The sequence below is a fragment of the Archocentrus centrarchus genome, chromosome 14 (assembly GCF_007364275.1).
Source record: "Archocentrus centrarchus isolate MPI-CPG fArcCen1 chromosome 14, fArcCen1, whole genome shotgun sequence".
Lineage (NCBI taxonomy): Eukaryota > Metazoa > Chordata > Actinopteri > Cichliformes > Cichlidae > Archocentrus > Archocentrus centrarchus.
This window is the reverse complement of record NC_044359.1, coordinates 20,206,714-20,224,229: the sequence shown is the minus strand read 5'-3', so window position 1 is coordinate 20,224,229 and position 17,516 is coordinate 20,206,714. Positions and strand designations below refer to the sequence as shown.

The following is a 17,516-nucleotide window of genomic DNA, read 5'->3' as shown; positions in this document are numbered from 1 at the left end:
AGCACTGCCAGAGTTACAAAATGACCTCCAGCAGGCCACTGGTGTGAATGTCTCTGACCAAACAATCAGAAAGACTTCATGAGGGTGGCTTGAGGGCCTGATGTCCTCTAGTGGGCCCTGTGCTCACTGCCCGGCACCGTGGCTCCCAATTGGCATTTGTCATAAAATACCAGAATTGGCAGGTCCACCACTGGTGCCCTGTGCTTTTCACAGGTGAGGGTAGATTCACTCTGAGTACACGTGACAGATGTAAAAGGGTCTGGAGAAGCGGTGAAGAACATTATGCTACCTGTAACATTGTTCAGCATGACCGTTTTGATGGTGGGTCAGTGATGGTCTGGGGAGGGATATCCAAGGAGGGACGCACAGACCTCTACAGGCTAGGCAACGGCATCCTGAATGCCATCAGGTTTCAGGAAGAAATCCTTGGACCCATTGTCAGACCATACGCTGCTGCAGTGGGTCCTGGGTTACTCCTGGTGCTGGCAATGCCTGGCCTCATGTGGCATGAGAATGCAGGCATTTCCTTCATCCTTAAGGAACTGATACCATTGACTGGTCCCCACACTCACCTGAGCTAAATCCAATAGAACACCTCTAGGACATTATGTTTCAGTCCATCTGATACCACCAGGTTGCACCTCAGGCTGGCCAGTGATGCCCTGGTACAGATCTGGGAGGAGATCCTCCAGGACACCATCTGTCGTCTCATTAGGAGCATACCCCGATGTTGTTAGACATGCATCCAAGCATGTGTGGTGCATACAAACTACTGAGTACCATTTTGAGTTGCTGCAATGAAATTCCTGCAAACTGGGCAAGCCTGCCGCATCATTTTTTTCACTTTGATTTTCAGGGTGTCTTTGAATTCAGCCCTCTGTAGGCTGATAATTTACATTTCCATCAAACGATGTGGCATCCTTTCATTCCTAACACATTATCCAGTCCATATCAGTATAAATATCCAGCATGATTTTTTTCACTATTGAGATGTGATGTGTTTTCAAAGTGTTACTTTAACTGTTTTGAGCAGTGTATATAGTTTGCTTGTTTTTGCAATTAGAGAAGTCGCCTCCTGTTGGCCATTAGAAATATTGCAGGTTTAAGGTACTTCCACAGTGGTTAAAATTTTTAGACCCAGAAGTTTCATCCACTTTCTATGTGCAGTCCATGAAGTGTTGCTACATGGTGCATTGGCAAATAAGCAAACGTGAATAAAAAGAAATATAACACTCAGAATAATAACATGTATGAAGCTTTGAATACAATATTATTTTTGGTCTTTTCATTGGCATTTTGTTAACAAAAATACTACATAGGATGCGACCAGCCTCATCTTAAATTTCATGGATCTCAAACAGTTGATAACCTATATGTAAATCTGTATGTGCACAGAAAGCTGAAGCTCTGGAGTCTGGGACCAAGCAGTTTGAGGAGATGGAGTTCTGCCAGCTGGAGGAAGAGAGCCGCCTAGAGGAGAAGAAGGAAGCTCAGAGCTCACAGCTGCTCCAAGAGCGAGCTGAGTATCACGGTAGCGTGGCCAAGAGGAAGGTGGGGATACATGAATGGGATAAACATGTATAATGTGTGTGTACAAGCTGACTGCCATCATGATATCAAGAAACCGGTCATGTTTGATTTGCAGGAGAAGATGGCTGCTCTAGAAACTCAGGTGAAGCAGTTGGGGTTACAGGCATCCCAAGACTGTGAAAGGTTGGCAAAGGACAGGATAGTGACTTTGCATCTGTTACAAAAGGTTAGATTGTCACTGTTCACTGTTCATGAACCCGCTCTTAAGTGCATTGCATATATTTATGACTTCTTGCGAAACACTCAAATGTCCACGTTGGTTCTGACTTTCAGGAGCAAGACAAGCTGTGTGTCCTGGAGAAGAAGTACAACACCTTGACAGGAGGGCGAAACTTTCCAAAGTGCAGTGACAGCAGCATGAAAGAGGTGAGCAGGTACATGCGAGGCATCATGTTGCAACCACCAGTGGCGTCTGAGCTGAAGGAAAATTACTGCAAAAGTGGATTTTTTTTTACTTAGGTCAACTTTTTAAACAGGAATTGCTTCACATCAGCGAACCCAACCTTATTTATGTGGATGGTTCTCCTCATAGTCCCTGTCCTTCCTCTGCCTCCTTCTCCTCCTCATCCTCTCACATCCCCTCCCCTGAACTCTATCCTGTCAGGCTACAAGAGGTAAATCTCAAGAGAACCTAACAAATCCTAACACTTGTGTTTCTGCAATAAAAATGGGCATGACGGTGTGTTGTAGCATATGCTGACAAACAGCAGCAAGCTTGCAGTGTGTTTGTTGGTAGGCCAACTTTCTGCCTTTCTCTACATCTGCTGATGGTTTGAGGTTTCCGTGATGATCTTTGATGATTAAACTGTAAAGGCGTTAATATTTCTTTCAAAGAGTAGTGGAGTGTGTTGAGACTTCCTCAGGTTTGCTTTGTGAATCTTTAGAATTAAGTGAGTACTACTACTTCAGCCTTCTTGTGCTGTGGCTGTTGATGCAGGAGTACCTCAGGATGTCTGATGTCTATAGGATGTATGGAAATGCTTACATGCAGCCTCACTCTTCTTCTCCTGCTGCTCTCCACTGCCTCTCCCTCACTGTGGCTCCTGCTCTGCCAACTGAGGTAGATCCCTTTTCTGCTCTCTGTCATACATTTCTCTGATTTGTCATAGTACTAAAACCCAACAAAGTATGTTAACATTATCTCCAGATGTCTTTCTTGACTTTCTTTTCTACTTTCTGCTCTCTTCCTGTTTTGTTTTGTGTGTACGTCATGTTTCTGTGTGAAGGAGTACATCACAGTTAGTCAGTTAAGTCAGATCTTTGGGATGCAGCGAGTTGATACCTCCTCTTCCTCCTCCTCCTCTATGCCATCATTCCAACTTGCCTCCTCTGAATCCACCCTCTCATGCCACACAACTGCACGTGGTCCTTCCTCCTTTCTCTCTGCACAGGTTTGTTCATTCTTGTTAATGGTGCACAGTTTGCAGCCATCCACTGAATTGCTATGATGATCTTTGCTGTCCTAGCTTGATATTGTCACAAGGACTAGTCCACGGTCTTTCCTACCTGCCTGATGCTTCTGTTATTGATGCCGTTGCTCTACTGCTCCCTTTTTCCTTTGGCTGAACGCTTTACATCACCGCAGAGCCAGCCTGAGCTGAGCAGGAATGCATTGCCGCCTCTTAATCTTGAGCGCTGGTATCAGGAAATCATGGCAGCTGGAGAGCCTCAGCCATGCCCTCCACCGCTGCCTGCAAAGTCTTTTGCCGCACGCAGACATGGGCAGGTAAATTTCTTACATCTTTTAGTGTCTTGCCAAAGGGCACTAAAGCAATACAGATCTCATTAATCACGCCACCACCCATATATTTAAGACTAGGAAGCCCTCTAGTGGGCATAAAGGTTAAGTTAAAACTCAGTTCTTCCAAACAACATGTAAGTTAAATTAAGATAAGAAAAAACAAAACATTCTGTTGACATACCTAAAATAAAACACAATACACAAAACACAACACAAAGCACACAATGAAAAACCATAATGCTGTTCAAGTGCAGGTCATAAAACACACAAAAACCTTTGTACATTTGGGAACTGACTGAGTAAGCGGTTTTTCCTCTCTCAGCTGTCAAAATCCAAATCTGATGGTGAAGTTGGACAGGGATCATCAAACAGAAGCACCACTGCACTGCCACACTGCAGTGGTGCTGCACAGGAGAAAAATGCATCCACAAAGGTCAGTTTCACACAGCTGAACTGTAATCAGTAAAATGTTCCCTTCCTGATGCTTTTTTATGTGTTCTTAGGGGTTACACTTAGCGCTGAGAGAGATGTCAAACCCATTGGAGATGGACTCCAGAAGGCAACTGGCTCTGCCGAGCAGAGGTAATGGAGCCCCTCAATCTATGCATGGTCTCAGCTTGAATGCCCACAGCTACTTTAAACAGATAAACAGACTGTGACTTATTCTGGAACATAGATGAAGAGTATAGCCTTTTGCTCTCAAGGCAAAACTGATGCAGATGTTTTTTTTTTTTATTCATTTGATCATTTTGAGAGATGTACATTTTCCTGCAGAAAAAAAATGTTCAGAATACACATTTAGCTTATTTTTATTTATTTATTTATTTTTTTACTGCACTTTGTTCTATTGTACATTTAGGTAAATTAGTGCACATTTAATGAGACAATTTATGTATTTAAACAGCACATTTTCTAAGCTTTTATTACAAAAAAATACCATCTAAAATTAAGTAATGAACTGGTGCAACTTAATGTCGATATCTATGACTTAAAATCTTAACTTACAAATACAGCACGTCAGCGCAAACGTTACGGTTGCATTGGTCAAAATGCTCAGGTTAAAGCTTCAAAAACAGGTCTTGGGTAATCACACGCCAGCTTCCCTATCTGCAATCAAAAGTTTTTTACTGAAGGGTTTGTTCTTGTACCATTCAGAAGTTATACAGAGATCTACCAAATCCCCTCTGGGAAAACCTTTGAGAATGATGTGCCAGCAGTACACAAGATAAGGCCTATTTAGAATAGTAACACTTCATGTGATGAGCCAAAACCTGCAGTTCTTCCAGTGGTCACTCGGCTCCAAAAAAACGAGTCAATTCCAACTGGCTCACATGTTAAAATGGTCATCTTCAGAGACAAAATCGACACCTCATCAGCCTGGCGCCAAAAATGTTTTTGGTCTCTATATGACAGCTGTAAGGTGTTTTTTTTGTTTTGTTTTGTTTTGTTCAAAATGTATTAGTCATTATTATTATTATTATTATTATTATTATTATTATTATTAGGGGCTTGGATGTTTTGACAGACTGGTGAATGCCGACACAAGAAACTGTAGCCGGTAGCTGGCTGCTCTGTTCTCCTTTACCATTAATTTGCATCACTGAACCTTGTGACCGTGCTTTTTTTGGTGCTGGAGACATTTTTCGTGTGATTATCTGAATAGACTGCTGTGTGATTAATAGCAACTCATCCAAAAAGTTTGGGCCCCATTCTTGGTGAGTGAAATACAAGGATTTTATTTGTATCTTACTAATAGATCTGTGTATTGGTATTTGTGAAATGTACCCATAAAGCATATGGATGCACCGTAATGTGATGGCTGATGACTTAGAATTACACCCTCTCATCCAGTTATTTTATTTTCTGTCTAAAACAAAAAAAACAAACAAAAATGATGAATGCCATAATGGTGAAATTACTTCATAATGGATCTTCACAAACCAGTAGGTGATGTCACAGTGGCTATGTCCACCTTTTACTACAGTCTATGTTGTGGCTGTGGTGTACTCTGTGTCCTTGTGGTCTGCATGTGATTTTAATCTAAAAGTAGCAATGACTTGGCACCATCAGTAGAGGGTGGTGTAAGTCTGTCACACCTGACTCTGCACCCTCTCTGCCTGCACAGATGCATCTCCCACAGTCCATCACTCCATCCTGCATCACCAGCCGCCACCCAGTGGCAACCAGGCGTATGACACCCTGAGTCTGGAGAGCTCAGACAGCATGGAGACCAGCGTCTCCACCGGCAACTCCGCCTGTACCCCAGAAAGGTGAGAGGCTGGCTCTGTTTCCATGGGAACACTCAAGTCTGCCCCGTCTCTTAGAAGGGTCACTGCCGCTTTGTTCCCGTGACAACATGTTTTCTTACATGCCTGCTCACGTGCCTCTGAGGTACACCGACTGTTGCTACACCAGCCAGATCTAGTTTCCAGTTATGCTGTGAAGTTAAGTTTGGTGATGTTAATGACTGCGTCTCGCTCTCCTGCTGTTTCCACTGTTTGGTTTCCAGGCATGTCTGTTTACTCTTTTGTCATCACATGCTCCTTCATTCTGTGTGTTGTAGCGCCTGTGGGTTAGAGGCCCAGAGGATAGAAGAGATGGAAAAGATGCTGAAAGAAGCACAGCAGGAGAAAGCCCGACTGATTGAGAACAGAGTGAGTTTTGAGAACTTTTAACTCTGACATTAAAAAAAAAAAAAAAAAGAGGCTCCATTTTGACGAGGCTGGACATCAGAATCCCCTCACTCCCAAAAGCTTATACACAGCTGCAACAAACAGTCACACCAGTCAGTCCTAGGTGATATCAGTTTAAATAATCAGCTGTTTTTGTCTTTTTTTTTTTTTTTTAAGTAAAAATCTTCAAATCAGATATGAAGGTTTACTTTCCTGTATCATATGTAATAAACAGTAAACTGAATATACCAGAGTTATTAAAGTTATGCATTTTTATATTGCTTGTTTTACTGTTTTTAACCTTTTTCTGTTACACATATAGCTAGTTTTTAGTTTAATTTCAGTTGGCTGAAATGTTGTTCCCCACCAATTCTAGTTTAGTTGCCTTTACAGCTATAGTAACCTTGATTATACTCAAATTTAAAAAAAAAAAAAATCTGTTTGAATTTGTCTTCTTGGGCTGCTGGAAATTACATCTAGGATTTATTTCATTATGTTCAATTACTGTGTAAACAAAATGAAAAAGGATTAATTGAAAAGAAAGTAATTGGCAGCTGATAAAATTGATGCCACAGTCAGCAGTTAGAGCCCTTGTTTCAGGTGGTGAACCTGAAGTAATCACCTCATCTCTGTACAAGTGATGCATATTTATGCTGTTTTTAGGTATAAGCACTGACTATATCAAAGTAATAATAATGTTTGTGATAACTATTAAAATATGACTATAGCCAGGGAGACGTGTGTGTGGGGAAAAAAAAAAAAAAAAAAATCCTGGTTGCAGCAGGAGTTAGTCCAGTGTTATATGGCTAAAATGATTACATTTATATAGAGATTTGCATTTACATTTACACTGCAAGCCACATTCTTTTTACCAGACACACACACACACACACACACGCACGCACGCACGCACGCACGCGCGCGCGCGCGCGCGCACACACACACACACACACACACACACACACACACACACACACACACCTGTGATACATCAGGAGAAATTTTGCTCTGGAGACACTTCTACCTGCAGACTGGAGGAGCCAGAAGGTGAACCGATCAGTGGGTGCACCTCTTCAGCTGCAGTCTACTGGTACAATATTATTAAAACCATAGCAATATTCTGAATATCATAATATGATTTAAAATAATCAAAGTGATGTTCACTGCAAAAAAAAAAAATCAGACATTCTATTGTTTGTTACAGTTTTTTATAAAAATCATTGGCTTGCAAATTTTATAAAATAAACAAATAACTCTGATCACCAAATAATCCAGTTCCACTGAGAGTCAACACATCCTATCTTTGAGTTTGCAAAAACTCCTGTGTTCCTCCTGCTCAGCAGATAAAAACTTGCCTATACGAGCGTTCAAAGTGATCGGTGAGCTTAAGATGTGGTGAAATGAAGTTGTAATTATTGTGTTTACCTTTGTATTATTTCCTCATGTGGAAACAAAGTAGACCCATATGTAAGTTTCTGAAAGCTGCAAAGGATCATTTTACATCAGCAAAGCTTACTTTTACATACACAGACTTAAGGGATATATTTTACAAAACCCTGGATTGGGACTTGAATTCTCATGAGCATCTTCTGACAGTCATTTTCTTTGTATTGCAATATTTGCCTACCATTAACATATTCTCTCCGTCTCCCTTTCCCCCATTATTTTCTCTTCTCTTCTCTCCATCTGTGTCTCTTTCTCCTGCCCCGATGCTCCCAGGAGAGGGAGGTGCAGGCTCGGCGGCAGATGTTAGAGGAGGAGCGGAGGAGGCGAGAGGAGGCCGAGAGGAGGCTTCAGGATGAGACGGCCCACAGGCAGAGGCTGGTGGAGGAGGAGGTGAAGATGAGAGAGAAGCAGTTCTCCCAGGTCAGTGGAACAGAAGGTGGAGACGGGTGGTGGGAAGAAGAGAGAGGAGAGGAGAAGAGAAGAGAGGAGGGAGGGGTTAGGAGACTTGGGGGAGAGGATGAGAGACGAGACACTAAAGAGAGGCTGGGTATATATGAAGATCAAAGATCGTCAAGGAAGGGAGAGACTGGGGAGACAATGGAGGGGAGGGTGAACAGAGAGAAGGGAAGAACAGAGAGAAAGTTATTAGTGGTGGTGATGGAAGTATGATATACACATACTTGAAGCTTTAATCCTGGCTGATTGTGTTTACCAGCATCCATCATAGTAGACTTGATAAGAAATACATAGAGATCAGCCTGTTGTCAGTTCCAGACTTTGATTTCGGGTGTCCAATTAAGACTCCTATACAGCTTAAATGACTAATGTAGCAGTGAATGCTTATAGAAGCCAGACTACAAACAATTGTCACTCAGCCCTTCAGTTTGATGCGTCCTGCAATTTTGCTGTTAGTACACATTCTCATCAGCATCATATTCAGATGCATGAAACAGCTGTTTTAGCACAAAATAAAGCACTGTACACTACTCTGCCAGCTTTAAATGGTACTAACAGAAAATGGTAGTATATGGCAGAAGAATATCTGGCAGCTAAGCAGCCAGATATTCTTCTGGCTTCAAAAGAAGTAGTGGATTTGCCAGGTGGACCGTCATGATGCCAAATGAAGGCAGCATCTTGTGTTCTCACGGCTTTGAAAGGAAATCTCGTGAAGTCTTCTGATTAATTCCATATCTGACAAAACTTTGGTAAGCAGCGTTGAAGCAATATCAGGGGTTTTCTTCGCAGGCCCGTCCAATGACGCGCTATCTGCCGAACCGCAAGGAGGAGTTTGACCTGCGTGCCCACGTGGAGTCGTGCGGCCACAACATAGATACCTGCCCCTTCGTCATCCTTTCAGAGAAAATGTGCAAGGGCCACCTGGTGAAGATGGGCGGCAAATTCAAATCCTGGAAGAAACGCTGGTTCGTTTTTGACCGTCTCAAGAGGAACTTCTGTTATTACGTGGGTAAGAAATAAACGAGGGGAGGTTTTTATTATTAAGAGAAAGTCGAGCCTCAGTTATTCAAGAGGCCTGAGAACAACGCGCATGTATTCAAGATAACAAGTCAGACAAGACCATCAACCACAAAAACCCCCACAAAAAACTACACATCGCCAGCCAGTATTTCAAGTTCACAGCTGGTATATTGGAGTATTTGAAGCTAATCTATCCTGTGATCTGGTGCCCCATTAAATGTGAATTCAGCTTTCCAATTTATAATGAAGCTTTTCTTCAAGTGTACTCACTCAGTCTCACGCTCGCAGTGAACGCAGGCGCCCTTAAGGTACTTTTAAAGATAAAAAACGCTGCTCACAGAAAAGAAAACATTCCAAACTGTGCACAAAGGGGAGTTATAGTTAAAGACTTTATTTAAACACCAGCAAGTTCAAAACTTACAAGGTCTTCATTAGAGCAGAAATAAAAACAGACTCTTACACCTGCAGCTCAAGACAGACAACACACCAAGATGTTGCATCACATAAGAAAGTAAATGACAAAGATAGAAAACACAGCTATCAGGATGGCATCAAACTAATGCTACCCTAAAAAAACAAAAAAAGAGCTAACGGCTGTACTGGCATCATAACTGCGAGGATGCAGTTCAGTCATTAGGCACATTCTGATTCGATTCCTCCCGCCCTCAAAAGGACATTTCTGGTTGTGATAGTAGATTTTTTTTTTTGTTGTTCACTCACGCTGCCGTCCTCTGGTCCATATAATATGGAGAACAGAAACAGGGACACGTGAAGCAATACTCATACATATGTGGTGTTTATATTAACATGTTTTTAAATGTTTACATCAATGTATTCGTGGAGCTACTTCAGCTTTTTTTCTTTTAAACAGCAGGTCAGCAGGTAGCAGCTGAGATATGTTTCAGCTTGAAGTCACTCCTGAGACTGTCACAGTGCAATTATTCCTCAGCACTGACGGCGCCTTATGTACTAGTGTACTAATCCTTGTGTTAGTGTTTTTTACATTCTTGTTGACTGCACAGACACAGCCTGCTCATTGGATCTGTCTTTCAAAGTCCACTTCAGAATCTTCAAATAGCACTTCAAGAGCAACTGAAGGGGAAAAACTTCCACCCACCCTTCCTTCCTCCTTCCTCTGAGGCCTAAAAGTTACAGTGTCTGTTAAATGCTGCTGAGCGCCCTCATCACCAACAAGTATGAAGGACTAACAGTGTGACTTTATGTAAACTTTCTTTGAGTCTCTGTAGAAGGATCATGCTGTGCTCCTCCTCGTTTGGTTTGTCAAGTTAGCCTCTGGGCTCATTCACAGAAAAACTTTCAGCACCAAGTGATCAAAATACCTTTTGGTAAAAAAAAAAAAAAGGTTCCTTACTGTACACCAGGCCCTGACCTGATTTATTCAGTCCACCCCACAGCAGTGCTGAGGCTCCTCTGAGAAACGCACACTCTGCTCCCTTACTGCACCAACTTGTGTCCCAAACACTTCTGTGTTTATTCACCTGTGAGCGAATGCTAATTAAAGTGACTCTAAGTGGTGTTTTTCGCCTTGTTCCCGTGTGTTAAAACTGTTTGTAATTCACGTCTATCAGACTGTCCTCTGAATCTGAATCGAGAACAATTAGTTTTCTGAATAATTCAAAAGCATGTTTTGAGCCATTATTTTACAGTCGGGTTCAAAATAGAATCCGAGTGTGTTTTCATTACCCCCGGTTCTCTTTGCTCCTCTCTCTCCGCTCACTCGCCTAGCCTTTTCACCCCCTCACTCCTGACGAAGATGATGGTGATGACGGTGATGAAATAAGATGCAATACTTTCTCTGGATGTGTTTTTCTTGGGGAGGAGGCTAGCTCCTGGCTTGTTCGTGACTAATAAAACGAAACTCACATTTCAAAAACATTTATCTCATTACTAAGCAGATTTGACTTTATGGAAAAGGGGAAAGCAAGAAGACGTGCCGGACGCATTTCAAAAGACTGCTTTTAATTGTTGGTGGATGTTTGGTTCTCAGTTGGGCACTCCAGTTTGCATGAAAGAGACTAAAAGAAAAAGACCACTGTTATTCGAGCAAGACTGGAATCCAGAAACTGTTTTAGCAGATTTTATTTGAAGACATTCTCCTTTACACTTAAATGCCTGTAGTTTAGCCCCAAACTAGAAAATCCTGTCAACCAACCAACTGCATCCAATGAGCTTCATGTGCAGGTTTCACTTAGTGATTTTTAAAAGGCTTAAAGCGATCCTGTGGGAAGAGGGGGGAAAAAAAAAAAAGGACCGGACAGAAGGTCTGACCTGCTTGAAGGAAAATGTTGAACAGAAGGATCATATGTAGTATTCAAAAGAGACTTTTCTTTTAAGATTTATAAAAATTCTCAACCTCGCCAGAAGGGGAAAAGCTACAGAAAACACAGAGACAATCCAGAAAGTACAACTGAAGAAAACAAGTCAAATTAATAGGATGGTAAAGACTTCAGGCATAGCTTGAAATAGACTTGCACTTTTAATTAATTTTTGCTCAGATACGGCACTGCTCATACCTATTCATGGATTGTGTGTTGCTGGGAAAAAAAAAAATTAAACACCTTTTTCCTCATTTTTTTTTTTTTTTTTTTTTGTCTGCGTTCTCCATCTAGATGTAAGCCATAAGACTAAGATTAGAAAAAGGCACATTTCCTGTTGAAGAAGATCCAATACAACAAACAAACCCCACCCATTCAAAAATATCTGCCTTTTACTACTAAACTGCTCAGACCCTGGGGAAAGTTTGAGCTTGTCAAATTGTATTAAGTCAAGTGACTGTTAAAAAGAAAGATGGGGAAAAATGTGCCAAAGCTTGATCTTAAAAAAAGGGGGAATCACATACTTAATCAATAGTCAGACTGAAATTCATTGAAAAGCTAAGGACTAACACAGGAATGCAATCAGCAGGCAGGCGTGGCGCAACTTAGACCAGAGGACAAAAATTAGCAAAAAGCAGTTAGTAATTACATAAAAATTGGTTTTAAAGTGAAATCAACACAGTGAGTACTAAAGTGTAGTTTCTTTACCTTTGAATAAGGGACAGTATCATTCAGCTTTTATGCTCCTGATCCTTCAGCCGTCTTAAACTTTCCTGCTGGGACTCACAGTGTACTGATCCCAGTTATTCCTTTATTTTAAAAGCCATAAGGAGGGGTACAGTTTTTGTTCCTCTGGTTTAGTTTCTCCTATATCAGGACTAATAAGTAAAGTAAATAAAATACTGTAAATACAAGAACAGAACAGAGATTATAATGTGAAATTTGTTTGGTCACCAAATGTCTCCTGTAGTCTTCAGGTAAGAATAAACTCCATCAGTCCATTGTTATTATTACCCATGTATCCCTGGCTGATTCTCCCGTCTGGTGCTTGGGCTGGCAGAGGTCTTGCATCAGTACAAGATGTAATGTAATGTCTCTTAATATATTTATTTTCTTTTTCTCCTTCTCAGACAAGCATGAGACCAAGCTGAAAGGGCTCATTTACTTTCAGGCGATCGAAGAGGTTTATTATGATCACCTACGCAGCGCCACCAAGGTAAACGCTCTTTTTTTTTCATCACTTACAATTCAGAACTTCACCGACTATTTTATAATATTTTGCATGCATGACAATCAGGTGTAAATTCATGAAAAGCCTGGGTGGATTTGTTTGTGATGTGCTCAACTCCAAAACAATGCTTCATACTGTACGTTTTAAAATCACAAATGAATCCGCACACAAACCGACATTTTTTTTTTTTTTTAAGTGAAGATTGTGAATTGGATCTATTACAAATGCCTATAATAAAATTAATTTTAACAAGCAGTGCTGGGTGCCTTTAAAAAAAAAAAAAGAGATCCTAAATTTAGTATAAAACTAGATTTTTACTGCCAAATATCTGCCTTTCATTATTTTCAGGGCAATGGGAAGGTTTAAATAAGTCATTTTGTTAATTTCAATATTCATCTTTACTTACAAAAGGTGCAACACACAGTTTTGTGTAACTGTTTTATTCATTTTTATATTTTCTGTTGTTCTGAAAAATGCCTGGAAAAAGCAACAGGTGCAGCTTTCAGTTCGATAACCCCCCTCTCTATGATTTTTTTCCCAGAGCCCTAATCCATCTTTGACCTTCTGTGTGAAAACTCACGACCGACTTTACTACATGGTGGCCCCATCCCCCGAGGCCATGAGGATCTGGATGGATGTCATAGTAACGGGTGCAGAGGGCTATACGCAGTTCATGAGCTGAGGGACCAAAGGGTGAGCGATGCGGTTGATGTCGGCAACTGAGTGAGCACCCAGACACCTGCGAGCCAACCCGAGCGGCTCGCTGCCAGAGCCGGGACTGAAATCAAACAGGCTGACGGCGTTTAACGGATGGACTTTTAAAGAGATGAATAATCTTGGGCCCGATGCCTTTGAGCAGATGAGGGTTCACTCATGACAAGGGTGCATTTCAGAGAATACGAGAGTTGTATTTATCTTTCAGCCAGAGCTGTGTGAGTAGAAAAAAACAGTCTGAGTAGCCTGCCAGTAGATTTGTAAGACTTCTCAGCTACATCAATCACATTCAAGTACCAAATGTACTGTCAGTAATTACATTATGATATTTCAGGAAGAACTTTTCTTACTTTATATAAGCTCAAACTGTTTACACCTCTGAAGCTGATCTATGCATGCAGTTTTTTCACGCTAACCTTTTTGATAAATTTGTACTTTCCCAGTTTAACTTTTTGCAAATTAAAAAAATAGCCTCTCAGTATTTAAAAAAATAAATAAATAAAAATCACTATATAAAGTAAAAACAACTTAAACAGCTACTCTAAAATATCTGATTGAGATACATATTATTTGGTGCCAAATACTTGTTTATTAAACAAATGTTAATACCACTCTATGTATTATGCTAGGAGCTTTTCATTTAGGCAAAGCTGTCTGTATTTTACATAAATACCCAATGTCAAGCTAAAGTATAATAAGATTTTAATAAGAATGATAAATTATATAATAGTATTGTAAAACTACATGTAATAAATAAAACCATATGATCTATCTTTTCTTGCTTTTTGCCTCACAGAGCACAATGTTGTTGACAAATCAGCTACACTGAATGCACTCAGTCACCACCTCTTCCTTAATTAGTGCGTCTCACAAGTTAATTATTAGCTTTATATAAATAAACCCATGCGTCCTAATTGTTGCTAACATTCACAAAGGTGTTACTTTTAAATCGCTACAGTGTGTCTATTTACATGAGAACAGTCAGGTGGTGTAATGAGTTAAATTGGCTCATTAACTCTGATCAGCTACAAAAAACACTGAAGCCGTATTTTGCGTATGTATTTCTGGAGCAGCGTAATTAATTATATGGCTCGACTGCACTAGGTGGGAGATGTAAAAATGGGGAAAAAACAAAACAGAACATGAAGTGAAATTACATGCAACTTTACATGCATGATTCAATATTAAGAAATTTGAAACCATGTATTATAAAAGTACATGAATTAAGTTTCCGCAACACGAGTGCGTAAGAGCAAGAATTCCTCAGTAAAAACACATCCACGCAATGGATCTTCCCACATTCAAATCATATCAGCAAAGGTGGAAGTGCAGATTAATATTAACCTATAACGGGGCCGTACAATGAACTGACTCAAGGGACCAGGGGAATATTGAGCAGATGTGCAGGTAATCAAGGAAACACACCTTGCTGTTGAAAGACACTGCTTCACTTCAGCACTTGAAATGTTAATGTTTAATTTCCTGGTTTGAAGTTGTGTGCGATGGTATTTATTAAAATGAGCACCTTCAGTTTAACGCAGGTAATCCTTCCCACTCATAACTACTGCAGCTTCACTAATATCATTCACACCATTTGCATTTGTCTGACCTTGGGAGAGATTTTCACACATTAGTGTGAAACACGTTCGGTATCTTTGAGTCTCTGCTGCGCCCAGCTGAATAATAAACTGATCTTTAAGAGGGCAGTGCGCGCTCATTACCGTGGTGACGAGCAAGAGTGACACCCAGCCTTATCGTTGGTGAAATATTAATGAGCCACGGGTGATCCTCCCACACTTTCCCACTCCCACGCTGGCCTTATTCCCCAGGTCTTTATCACACAAATGGGAAAGTCAGCGCTGTGAATTAGCAAAGGTCTTACATGATTTTGTCAATATTAATAGGACATATTAGCTTCGTCTGAAAACAACCAATAAAATCTGATGAAATGGAAACATCTGTCAGCTCAGGGAAAAAAGTTTACAGCATCATCTGTCAACGATCTCCGCTCGCACATCCTTCACAACATTTCAGCGCAGGCATTTGTAATTTATAAGTTTTTATACCCACATGTGAGTTCAGAATAATTTAGGAGATTAAAGAGAAAATTCTCCTGCCCAACCCTGAACACGCTCCCCCCTCTGCACACACGCAGGCTCAGACATCACACATGAAAGCATCCTTCACTAAATGCATCTGATACACTGGGAAAGTTCCACTCAGTGTTTACTGCTTTGAACAAATCTTCGCTTTCTTTGAAGGGAATGTAAACCGACAGTCGTTAATTCAAAAACAGGCTACACAATAGATACAAAGCTTTCGATTACAATGGGTTTTTTTTTTTTTTCAGATCTCATGGCATGCACAACACAATGTGCAAAAAATATCCAGAGGGGAAAAGTGCCAGCGCTGACCTAATGAGGACAACAAAAACAGAGATACACCAGAACTGCACCCCACTGTGGGGTAATAATTCTTTGTATTCAGTTGACTGTATAAATTCACACTGTGCATGTGCAGTGATTTTGAAATAATCTTTGATAATCAAGGTACCACTTGTTCAACAGCTCGTTAATGCAAATATCTAATCAACCAATTGTGTGGCCACAGCTCAGTGCATTTAAGCATATAGACACAGTCAAGACAGGCCGTTGAAGGTCAAACTGAGCATCAAAGCGGGGAAGAAAGGTGATTTAAGTGGCACGGCTGTTGGTGCCACACAGGCTGGACTGAGTATTTCAGAAACTGCTGATCTACTGGAATTTTCCCACTCAGCCATCTCTAGTTGCCTGGTCTGATGAGTCTTGATTTTTGCTGCAACATTCGGATGGTGGGGTCAGAATTTGGTGTAAACAACATGAAAGCATGGATCCATCCCGACTAGTTTCAACCATTCACGCTGCAAGTGCTGGTGTAATGGTGTGGGGGCATTTTCTTGGCACATTTGTGCATCATTTAAACAGCCTACCTGAGTACTGTTGCTGACCGTGTCCATCTGTTCATGACCACAGCGTACCCATCTTCTGATGGCTGCTTGATAAAACAACATTCTTCTTCTTGCAGACAAATTCAAATCATCTCAAACTGGTTTCTTGAGCATGACAATGAGTTCACTGTACTCAAATGGCCTCCACAGCCACCAGATCTCAATCCAATAGCGCACCACTGGGATGTGATGGAGATTCAGATTGTGGATGTGCAGCCAACAAATCTGCAGCAAATGTGTGATGCTATCCCAGTCTCTGGAGCTTGAAAATGGAGCTTGATGCTATCATGTCGATAAATGGTCTGGTTCTTATATAGCACTTTTCTACTCTACTTGAGCACTCAAAGCACTTTATACAACATGCCTCATTCACCCATTTATACAAGCACTTTTTTTTTAACACCTTAGCGCTTTCTATATAAGATCCACACACACATATTCACACTGCAATGAACACATCGGAGAGCAACTTGAGGTTCAGCATCTTGCTGGATGCTTTGACATGCAGACTGGAGCAGCCAGGAATCGAACCACTGACCAATTATTAGATGACTTGCTCTACCTCCTGAGCTACAGCCACCCCTGCTAAACTTGGCTGCTCCCTTGTCACGAGGGGTCACAACAGCAGGTAGCTCCATATATATTACTCCCAAGGGATTTGTGCATCCTCTTAGGAGACACATGGGGCCACAGAAGCCAGGGATGAAATATTTGACATAGGAAACCTTATGTCATCCACATTCCCTCAAATGTCAAATCATATAGCAGCGGCCACAAATTTCAATCAGAACTTCTATATTTAACAGAGACATTATCCTTCCCCCACCATCTTTGCTACTGCAGAACTGACCCATAGATCTCAGTTCAATTCATTCTGTGTCATAATTGGTATAGGTTAGTTGGACCCAAAAGCAGACACTGAGAGAGGTACCAGCTCCACTAGATTTATTATATTATAGAAGAGGTAAGCGAGAATCCACAGGTGAGTTTTCTTGCACACAGGTTTTTCACAGAGAATGTTTGTTCTCCTGACCGAGGGAATGCAAGCGAGAACGCCAGAGGGGCTCAAAGGCAGATGGAGAAAAACAATCAACAAGGAAGATTTCCTAGAGCTAGACTAGCTCTCGCACTAAATGCTGTAACAAGCTGGTGATGAGTGGATGAAGAGCTGGTTCTCGTACACACAGGTAACTGATGATGGAAAACAGGTGTACCCGTCAACTGAACAGGAAAAGTGACTTGACACACTCCCACAGGACAAAGGGAGAGCGAGAGAGAGGGAGTCGGAAAACAATGTTTGATGGAGCACTGCACATACAGAATT

At 41.1% G+C, this 17,516-nt stretch overlaps 1 protein-coding gene across 4 annotated transcripts in view; it reads left to right on the top strand.

Annotated features, from left to right (window-relative positions):
- The window catches only part of phldb1a (pleckstrin homology-like domain, family B, member 1a), a 30,703-nt gene extending 16,759 nt beyond the window's left edge, over positions 1-13,944 (top strand). For 2 of the 4 annotated variants that reach the window (XM_030746854.1, XM_030746853.1), the window contains 15 exons: positions 1,396-1,551; positions 1,646-1,756; positions 1,864-1,956; positions 2,067-2,204; positions 2,528-2,650; positions 2,817-2,981; positions 3,176-3,316; positions 3,654-3,764; positions 3,835-3,913; positions 5,457-5,601; positions 5,895-5,985; positions 7,723-7,869; positions 8,695-8,914; positions 12,392-12,477; positions 13,034-13,944. In XM_030746854.1, coding sequence (XP_030602714.1) covers positions 1,396-1,551; positions 1,646-1,756; positions 1,864-1,956; positions 2,067-2,204; positions 2,528-2,650; positions 2,817-2,981; positions 3,176-3,316; positions 3,654-3,764; positions 3,835-3,913; positions 5,457-5,601; positions 5,895-5,985; positions 7,723-7,869; positions 8,695-8,914; positions 12,392-12,477; positions 13,034-13,174 — 1,947 coding nt within the window. In that variant the 3' untranslated portion in view covers positions 13,175-13,944. The remainder of the gene's footprint in view (positions 1-1,395; positions 1,552-1,645; positions 1,757-1,863; positions 1,957-2,066; positions 2,205-2,527; positions 2,651-2,816; positions 2,982-3,175; positions 3,317-3,653; positions 3,765-3,834; positions 3,914-5,456; positions 5,602-5,894; positions 5,986-7,722; positions 7,870-8,694; positions 8,915-12,391; positions 12,478-13,033) is intronic. The other 2 variants (XM_030746855.1, XM_030746856.1) reach the window with 2 other exon arrangements.
- The last annotated feature ends 3,572 nt before the right edge of the window (positions 13,945-17,516 follow it).